The 10,294-nt window shown below is 42.7% G+C and overlaps 1 protein-coding gene across 1 annotated transcript; it reads right to left on the minus strand.

Moving 5' to 3' along the window:
- Positions 1-378: 378 nt before the first annotated feature.
- LOC125545003 (casein kinase 1-like protein HD16) lies at positions 379-9,420 on the minus strand. The gene is made up of 17 exons (XM_048708826.1): positions 9,232-9,420; positions 8,169-8,578; positions 5,142-5,267; positions 4,985-5,058; positions 4,519-4,588; positions 4,386-4,441; positions 4,226-4,297; positions 4,054-4,148; positions 3,821-3,887; positions 3,610-3,739; positions 2,797-3,012; positions 2,565-2,689; positions 2,009-2,183; positions 1,846-1,936; positions 1,443-1,600; positions 1,147-1,335; positions 379-903 (listed from the first exon to the last, which is right to left on the minus strand). Exons 2-17 carry the CDS (start codon positions 8,541-8,543, stop codon positions 844-846), a joined length of 2,079 nt encoding a protein of 692 aa, XP_048564783.1. The 5' UTR covers positions 8,544-8,578; positions 9,232-9,420; the 3' UTR covers positions 379-843.
- Between the last annotated feature and the right edge of the window lie 874 nt (positions 9,421-10,294).

Genomic DNA, 10,294 nt, shown 5'->3' on the forward strand with positions numbered 1-10,294 from the left:
TGACCTCCTCTGTTCCAGCGAGCCCTCTATTGTCTTCGGTCTCTGCTCTCTTGTCCTTCTCGGCCCTCCAGGCCCGGTCCAGCGAGCCTTCTCGGCCCTCCAGGCCCGGTCCAGCGAGCCCCCTTTTGTCTTCAGGCTCTGCTCTCTTGTCCTTCTCGGCCCTCCAGGCCCGGTCCAGCAGCCGGGAGCGTCATGAGGCCTTGGGCCTTCTTCCTGGGCTGGGCTGCTGCATAACAGAGATGGGTGATGAAGGGACGTATCAGGTGATACCAACACTAACATGCTCCCATTCTCACACTTAAAAAAATCAAATTAAGTGTGTCAAAAAATTCTAATTTTTTTCACACACTTAATGGAATTCAACAAGTGATCATGCAATGAGCTCACGGAATAATGGAATCGATACACCGAATTCATGAGTTCACCTCACATAATAATTTAGACACTTCCAGTCTATCTGAGAATATGGAACTTGTTTCCACTTACAAAATGAAGGACATGATAGAGCTATATACACAACGGGCTCTCACAGGTTATAGGCCTCCAAAGAGGAGGAGGCCGTCATTCATACTCTGTAAAGCAGCAACTGGACCGAGGCAAAAGCATACTGCACCACCACCAACCGGATCACGCATCCTCTTCCATCTTCTTATTGGCTAGCTGTGGTCCACCTTCATCCCAGTTCTTTCTGGAGCGCCCCTGCTCTGGCCATGATGTAAGGTTCATCTACGCAATTTACCTACACATACAGAGTAACACAGCAGCAACTAAATTTGCTGGGTTTTTCGACGTCAACTCATTTTAATATGCTCAGCCCTGACTGAGTTGGTGTGACTGCAAGTCTCACGACACTGTCCGTCCATAGCATATAGAGGCAATGTAAAGATTCTTGGCCCATTTCTCCTACAAAAGGACAACCATATGACTATATTAGACCCGTGACTGAGTTGGTGTTTGAGCGAGAAAAATAGCTCTGCAGTAACAGTACGGAATAATAAATCCTGGCTGAAAATACTACCCTGTCCTCAAACATGCAATTGCAAATGCAGATCAAAACAGAACCAGATGACAGCTATTAACTTCTTAGTTAAGAACTTATCATATTACTTATGAAAATGCACTAAAGAACAAATGATATGGTCCTACCTTCACATGGTTGCTTGGGAAAGTGGATGTTCTAAGAGTTTCTTGTGTCTCGTCTGTCAATTTTCTTTTGGGAATGCTCAATATAAAAGCAGCTTGATCACCAGTGGCTGCTGTAGAAGTTATTCTATATCCATTCTCCCATCGCCGGTGAATACCTTCACTAGGATAAAGAAAATCCAATTCTACCACCTGCATTACATATCAGAGGAATGAAGTGGCAATAATATTATTTTGAACAACGGGATTGTATAATTCACATTTAACTAATGGACAATTTTTAATCAATTGCTAATTACCTGTTCAGAATATCCAGAATTCCTTGACATAACTACACCCCAGCGGGTCCCTGCTGTAGTCATTGATGTAACATGAAATCCTTCTTTCCATTTCTTGTTGATCCACTTGAAGGGGAACGATTCACTGACTTTGTAAGACTGTTGAGTGTAAGGGGTTCCTAGAAAGAGTAAATGACCAGTCTCGATTAACCCCACTAATAGCTAATATCAACAACAAGGAACACTTGAACTGGAAAACAGGGCATTCAATATATTGACAAAACAGTCAGCTCTCTACCATTGAATGGAAACACTAGCAAAATTTTAGGAAGCAGATGCAGGACAAATACTTGAATATGGATTGACCTTTCCAAATAAATATAATAAATGATAACCATTTGGCAAAACAATAAATTCAACAAACCTTTTGACATGACCACCAAGGAACTTCCGTTTGTTGCTCCTGCTATGGCACTGATGTAGTAGTTATTTTCCCACTGCTCCATAATCCAGTCCTGGAGTACATCAAATTGGCAACTTAGGAACCCGAAATAAGAAAGCAGAATGCTCAAGAGTCATTAATATACCTTATGAAGGAATATTGGCGAAAGTTCGTAAACTTGGGATGTGAACCCAGTTCCAGCGTCCATAATAAGGGCCCACAGATTTGCTGAAGATGCTACCGAACTAATAAACAATCCATCTTCATTCCCTTTCTCTATGTGTTGATGAAGTCGGGCTTCTGCTACATTGTAATGGTATCTGAGAGGGAGAATAACAAGGACGTTACTGGAAGGGGACACTTTGAAAACCATGGCTTATGACTAGATAAGTAGCTGGAAACAATATAATGTGCTTGACTGCTATTTCTTAGTAGCGCAATTGTGCAAATGTATTATCCACCAAACCTTGACATGAAGATCATAAAAACTCGCAAAAAATCTTGTCTGAAATAAGTACAAGCTTGCCAAGTTGAGTATAATCATGTGCATCACGTGGCTACTCTGAAGTTGGAACTATTTACAAACAAATTTCAGGTTATCCATCACACACAAAATGCTAAAAAGTAGAACAGATTGTGGCAACTGGCGAGTGAAGACTCATAACATGTGCAACCTATAAAGCCATGATATACTGTGTTACCTCTGTTTCATGGGCCTCTTAGCATTATATACTGAAATCCACTGATTTGCTGGGCTTCCCAGTCGAACTTTCTTCCTCGGTTGTTCATCTTCTTCATGACTTCCTCTTCCTCGTTTTTGTCCAGCCTACATATGAAAAGTAACCAAAGGTCAAACTAAACAAGCTCCTTCAATGAGTAATGCATCAACTAAGATTGTAGGACGGGTATGAAATCAGATCTATAAAAACAAACCTTTAGAGCACCATCAATTCTAATAGGCCTCAAATGCTGGGGCTCAATCAATTCATCAAAGAGGGAAATCAGCTTTGGGTAGTTTGGTTCTTCATCAAATTTCATGTTTGTCACGGTTTCCAGAAAAAGTTTAAAAGGAGGTGCGCAGTAACAGCACATCAGATCTGGAGAGATAGACATTTTCTTCTTGCAAACAAGAAAGCTCTTGTTCTCCCCCTGCACATCATTTAGCAGAGGTCAAATACATATGTTCACATTACAGAGAGAGAGAGAGAGAGAGAGGGAGGGAGAGTCATAATGAATGGGTGTGTATGCCATCCACAATCTTAATTAGTCCCTCCGTTTCAAATAATTGAAGTTTTGGGTTTGTCCTGAGTCAAACTTCATTACGTTTGATGAAGTTTATAGAAAAATATATCAACATCTACAACATCAAATTTGCATCATTAGATTCGTTATATAAATTATATATATATATATATATTAGTGATATTGTACTCCCACCGTCCGGAAATACATGTCAGAGAAATGGATGTATCTAGATGTATTTTAGTTTTGGATACATACATTTTTATCCATTTCTCCGACAAGTATTTTCGGACGGAGGGAGTAGATCTTAGCACATTTTTTCAGACTTGGTCAAACTTAAAAATGTTTGACTTTGGACAATCCTAGAACTTCAATTATTTCGGAACGGAGGGAGTAGGTAATAACAAATTAATTTCGCTTCACCCAACATGCATGTAAGTGGGCAGAATACATAGTCCAGGAGGTACGATCCAAACTCATTTATCCAAAGAAAAAGAAAAAAACCTGATAGCCTTGCCAAGGTAATCTTCCTCTGAGTAGAAATATCAATGTATATGCTAGTGATTCCAGATCATCCCTTCTGCTACCAGTACGGCCCAAATGAGCATGCACACTAGCATATCTTATTGTGCCCCTGTCCAAAAGAAGGTAACAACTGGTCAATCACAAAACTGATTGGAAATAAAAAATGATCGATCCTTAGATAAAAACAAACCTAAAAATATCAGGCCTCTGATCGTAGTCAACATGTTGTCCAGATGATGTTTCCTTCCATCTCGATGCTGGCAGTTCAAATGGTAGGAGTCAGTACTTGCTTATATTAGGTAATAGTATACAGTTAAGGCGGAGAATGCTATGCAGAATCCTTATCTGTTGTGTGTGAAAATTTACTCAACTACTGGCAAAGAATAATGAATTATCTATCACAAGAAATTTGCTATGACATACCTAACCCAAGGTCAATCAAAAAAAGCTTCTTCTCATCAGGTGATCCAGGTTGTCCGAGTAGAAAATTCTCTGGCTTAACGTCTCCATGAACAAACCTGCAAAATATTTCAATAGAAAATATATAAATCTGGAAAGCTGCATCTCAAAGCCAATTCAGTAGGACACTGGTTACCCCTTTGCATGAAGTTTTTCCAGGATAGATATAGCCTCTACAGCGATGCAAGCAACCATACTTGGAGTCATCCTGATCCAAACATTAGTTATCACTCAGCTGTTCTAATTTAAAAACAGATATGACAGGAACACAAATCAAATAAGTGTATCCATCTTACGTTTGCCCTAGAGAATTCCAAACATCCCAAAGGCTAGGGCCTAGTATATCCATTACCTGAAACAGCAATATAATTCAGTTGTGGTAACAATAGAACTTTCTCAAACGAATTAGATGGCATTTATATAACTAACCAGCACATAATAGTCCCCTTGACGGCCTTTGTAGTGAACCCACGGTATACCATAACATCCGTTCAGAGAGCTTAAAAAATGCACACAAAAACATCAGAATTAGTAGGGAAGTAGTTTGGTGGGGCAAATAATAAGATTGGTTCTTCTAAGCGGTGAGCAGCGACGATAAGAAAGCCTTCTTTATATTTCAATAGATTAGAATACTGCCAAATCAATTTTTAAAACTACAAATGACAAGTTAGCAGTGTACTAATAAGCATTCACTCTTTGGTGCCCTGGGTTATATACAAAATTTAGTGCAATTACGTGATGACAAAAGAAAATCTTGGATCCAAAAGATAACTGAGGATCTTATAATACGCAAAAGAGAAAAAATGTTTCATGGTACAGTTATGTATAACTCTCATGATTTCCAATATTCTTTTGTAAGAAGATAGACGCGCTTAGCTTATTATAATGTAATTACCTATAAACCTGCCACTCATATGGAGGGCCATAATTGCACCCCTTACTGTTGCGGTGCTCAAATTTCAAAGCAACCTGCAATGAGAAGACAACGCTCTTACCATCATTATATTCAAATAGCAATTTTGAAGACAAAAGGAAAAGCAGTAAAGATAAACCTCATAAGCATCTGGTCCAGTGCGCTCTGTTCCACCAGACACTCTTCTGCCAACATAAACCTGCCCAAAACCACCCTTGCCCAATTTCCTCTCTACCTTGTATTGTGGAGAATGGCCTACTTGAACCTGTAAATGGTAAAAAGAAAACATATTTTACTGGGTGACTTGCATTTCAAATTTGCCATTACCCATAAGAATTTTTGGTTCATTTAAATTGCGAACTTGTAATACACAAAGAAAACTTCAGACAAGCTTTAGGGTATGTTTGTTTAGCCCAAGTTTGCCCTACCACATACTTGGCTAGCCAGAATTTTCGTCAAACTTTTCCTTGCCCATGACTTGGCCAACATTGGCAAGCAAAATGAACTGGAGTTGTCATAGAGGGAATTTGGAAAGCCCTTGGCAACTCTAGTTCGTTTTGCTTGCCAATGTTGGCATCCAAATGATAAGATTATCTTGTTATAAATGAAACATGGTTCAGGTACAGTGTGATTTCAGAAAAATGTAAATGCCTGCCTGTCTGCCAGAATGCAAGGTATATACATTAGACAGAGATTTTAAAAACAAGGATAAGCTTGAATGTGCATGTCATAATTTATTACTAGATGCAAAAAAAGGTGATACTCAAGTTTTAGAGTGCTCTAGAAGTGGATGATGGATATGGGTTGCCTATCCTTTATATTTACGACATTTGAGGGAGTTTCCAGCTCAGGCCAGCAAGCCTCTGGAACCTTAAGCTTCCCAGAAGAGGTTGCAGCTTCTCGAGCCCCTCAGGCCATTTCCAACGCACAGGCGCTTGTTTGGACGCTAGAGGGATTTTTCCCCACAAAATTATGTTAGCGTCGATCGTGGAGTCTTGAATTCCAACGCTGATCGCAAATTATAAGTGCTACATGGTAACGGTAGCCCCTGCCCCTCCATTAAAATCTGAGCAAGTTAAGGCAAAGCAGATTTTAAAGGATATTGTTAGCGTCGCTGCTAGTGCCCGCCTCTGATTAATTAGCTCATGCAAAAAAAGGTGGTGCGCCCGATGGCTAATTTTGAGTTGGCGCGAGAAGATTTCCCAGCATCAGGTGGGAAACAGGAGAAACTAGCAGGATCTCAATCCTGGCGTCCGCTGTTAGCGCCTGCATTGTAGATGGCCTCAGAAGACAAAGCCGAACTGTATGGAGAAGAGAAGAAAAGGCCCCCTCTGTATGGAAAACCTTAAGCACTTCTCTATATTGATTCAGCTCTTAGCTTTTGATAGATCTCATGAATTTGGATATGAAATATCTCGCTGGATCTGTCCTATTAATGCATCCAACCAAATAAGTTTTGTCCTGTTACAAGCAGTCCACCTAAATTTTTTCCTTTAGTTACATTCGCCCAGTTGGGCCAACGCTTTAAAATAGCAGATTCACTTGCATCTAAACAAAACCTGGGTTATATTAAACTATGCCTGGGTTCAAATTAGTACTGTTTTACTTCAATGCATGTGAACCTACGGTGTTAAAGAAAGAGCAGCTTGCATGATATAAAGCCAATGTTGAAGTTCGAAGCAGCTAGTTGTTGTACTGACATACTAGGTGATAGTTGAGGAAAATGTCACCTCCATGTAAGCATCTTGGGTTATCTACTGAGAAATTCAATCTGATATATCATTCAAAAGAAAACCCAGACAGAACATAATTGCAGGCTGATGAACCTGCCCTGACAGCAGGGCACTTAGTTGCCACAATTAATTACTCCCACCATCCGTTTATTTAGGGCCCAACCCCAAATTTCATTTTCTGGATTTTTTAGGTCTAATTTCCCAAGCACTATTACTGCTCCATCTTTCATGGCGCACATTCCCTCCCATCCCCTCTTCATATGGAATGTGTAATTAATGTTAGCATACAGACTTTAGCAATCCTTGATTTTGATTGGGCATGCAGGGTAGAAAAGGAAGGAGAGGAAAATCTCATGCAAGGCATGCCCAACATGCACCACGGTGTTAGCGCAAAGAATTAACACAGTGGGAGGCAAGCAGCTTAGCGCATTAATCAGATGCTTCGCATGAGGTTTTCATAGTACCCAAAACAAGGCTGCCGAGGGGAATTGAGGGAATCAGTTGGCCAAATTATAATCCCTATATAATTGCTCCAACTTTCTTGCTATACACTGGTATGCAAGACTTGAAAAGTTGGTCCTAAATAAACGGATGGAGGGAGCAGAACATGCGTCCCCGATGGATCCAATTAACTACTACTATTTCCTACTATTCAGGTACCTGATATTAAGGTAGAGAACTCTTCTCACATGAAAAAAGATACCCGTCATTTCTAATGGTGTTCACAACGAAAATAATAACTCATCCGTGATTTTCTCTTCCTCCACATGGATCAGCACGCTTTCGTTGCAATTTAGAAACAGATATAACCAGAGCTAAGAAATGCAAGTATCAATATCAGCATACAATTGGCTGGTTCTCATGGAGCAATAGAAAAATTACAAGTAATGCCAAAATAAGTGCGAGGACAAGGAAAATGTCATTGATTTTTTTCCAATTACATCTTGTTTTACGGTCTTCACTACCTTATAAATGGGAGTGGGCAAGGCACAGTTCGTCCACGCATCCCATCTCCCTTTCCACACCTTACTTTAAAAATCTCTAAGCTAAATAAATGAAACACCGTGAAGCATGACACGGAGCACGGAGGTGTATGCCAGCATAGAGTGTGGCGGGCGTAGGTAAAGTCTGAGGCGGGCAATTATATAATTTTTTAGGTAGCAAAGCAAGTGCATTAGCTAGTTATTCTACATATTTTAGTCCAAAATTCCAACACAAATAGCTCCATATGAATTACCATTACAGACATAACTCTTTTTTTTGGGAACCATTTATAGACATAACTGATAAAGCTGTATTATGATAGGATAGGCCACGTCAAACCACGACAAAGTATAAGATTTGTTGTTATCTTCTAAACCCTGACACCACAAGGAGAGCAGCAAATCAAAACACACAAAATAGTATGAGCCATAGTGCATTCGAACAAATACCTTCTCTGGGACTGGAGATGCATCATCTTCACCACCACCAATCTTGTCAGGACTCACGCCATCCATCTTGACAGCCTTATCAGCAAATTCCTCAATGCGCTGTGGACCACCCACAGCACCTCCACCAACACCAGCTCCAGGAAGAACCTCAAAAGGCTGGTCTGGATCCAAGTCAATCACAGGAACACCTCTCCCTCTTCCTCCTGCCCTTCCCCTTCCTCGCCCTCCACCTCTCCCACCCCTTCCTCTGCCACGCCTTCCTGCCACCGTAGGCGCTGCCACTGGCAAGTTCTCTGCTGGGTCCTGTACGTCGAGATCCTCAACCTTCCTCGACTTCAACCGGGATTGTCGGACTCCACTACGCAACTCTGGCATCCTTTCTCCCCATGCACTTCCTACCACATACTAATCTGCCACACGAAATCAACAAGAGCATGGGTTAGCACAAACATACTACATTCTACCAGCGAGCAATCAAACATAAATTACTGCTCAAAACATGAAATCCCACATCCAGGATAAAAAATATATTTATCTAGCCCGCAGAAAAGCAGTTCTCCTTTCTACTACTCCATAACCATCCAGAACACCTGCACAAGGTCACGGCCCTTGTTCTTCTACGGCCACAAATCTAGGATTCGGCAACTGAGGTTCCCCAAACAGTCCTCATCCCCAAATCCTATCCCGATCTCCTCGACACAGATTTCTCTCACCAGAACCGATCAAAACCTGGACCCAACACCCACACACGCGTCGCCGCGTCATCGGGACGAACCCGATCGTCCCCGAAAACCCGTAGCCCAAGCCAGCCGCCGCCACAGGAACACGCGCAGTAACCCAAATTTGCGCCAACGAGACGGGGAGATCGGCGGGCGCCGGAACGACCGCCTCGCGATCGGACGCGACGGGCCGGAAGATCGGTCTACCAGGAGGCGATCGCCCGCGCCCGCAGCCGCCGCCGCCGACCCGGGAGGCAATCGGCGACGCGCGCGGCACCCGGCGATCGGGGCGAGGGGGAGAAGGCGGGGACGGGAAGGTACGGAGTGCGGGACCCGGCGCTCACCTTGGGGGTGGAGACCGTGCGGCGGCGGCGGCGGCGAAGAGGAGGAGGGGGGGGGGGGGGGGGGGGGGGGGGGGGGGGGGGGGGGGGGGGGGGGGGGGGGGGGGGGGGGGGGGGGGGGGGGGGGGGGGAAGTTTGGTGTTTGGTGCCCCGCAGAGGCGCACACACATACACGCACGCCGCTGTGGCTGTCTGGACTGGAAGGGAGAGGAGGAGGCTTTGGCTTTTTGAAGCCTTCGCGTTTTGCGTGTTTTTTTTTCTCGTTCCAAATGTGTTCCCTCTGTCAGTCAGTCGCTTGGGTGGGAGGCAGAGGCCGAGTGCCCACGCATGCGTGCTCCGGCTGGATTTAAGGGACAGGATTAGCCTCGGGGAGTCATGGATAACGTGGTTTGCGCGGTGGGCCCGGAAGGTGTCTACTACAGTACTATGGTTTTGAGCTTCATCAGCGAGATTTTTCGCTTCTGAGCTCGAAGTGTCGTGGAACGTGTTGCTGCCGCCTATGGTTTTGAAGAGGAGTTTGTTCAATGTTTGGGAGCGAAATGGTACTCCTTTGTTTGCTCTTTCTTTTTTCTCGCACATAAACGATTTTTTTTTGGTTAACCTTGTTCAGGCCATATCTGGTTTGTTTTAGCCAAAATATTTAATTTTTTACTAGCAAAAGGGCTCATGCGTTGCAACGAAAGAAAAAACATAACATTTAATTTGATTTATGACCCAAAATCAATTATTTCATCCCTTATCATTCAACTTCTAACCATGATTCCAGGTATACAGTTGTAATCTTAGGTTTTCAATATTAAACAAATTCCAACCATGACAAATGTGCACAGTGTTAGTTGCGGAAAAAACAAGATTACAACTATATTTAAATTCCGTATATTTCTCTGATCCCAGAGAACTATGTTGGTCTAAATCCCTTCTCTATCTTTATTTTGTTCAAGTTTGTGTTTAATTAAAAAAGAAAAAAAAGGAGAGAGGGAGTCCAACCAGCCCAACACCATCCGACCCAGCCTAAACTTTCCACGCCAGTCGACCCACCTACCTCCGTTAACCCTAGAGCGAGTGA

This window comes from Triticum urartu, chromosome 3 (assembly GCF_003073215.2).
Source record: "Triticum urartu cultivar G1812 chromosome 3, Tu2.1, whole genome shotgun sequence".
Taxonomy (NCBI): Eukaryota; Viridiplantae; Streptophyta; class Magnoliopsida; order Poales; family Poaceae; genus Triticum; species Triticum urartu.

Bases quoted from the DNA above. Each gene is read 5' to 3' on its own strand.
- LOC125545003 (XM_048708826.1), bottom strand. From the start codon at position 8,543: ATGCCAGAGTTGCGTAGTGGAGTCCGACAATCCCGGTTGAAGTCGAGG. The intron at 3,013-3,609 runs GTTTTTTTCTTT...AATGATGTGCAG, and splicing joins TACCTTGGCAAGGCTATCAG to GGGGAGAACAAGAGCTTTCT. The intron at 2,690-2,796 runs GTTTGTTTTTAT...TTTCATATGTAG, and splicing joins GAATTGATGGTGCTCTAAAG to GCTGGACAAAAACGAGGAAG.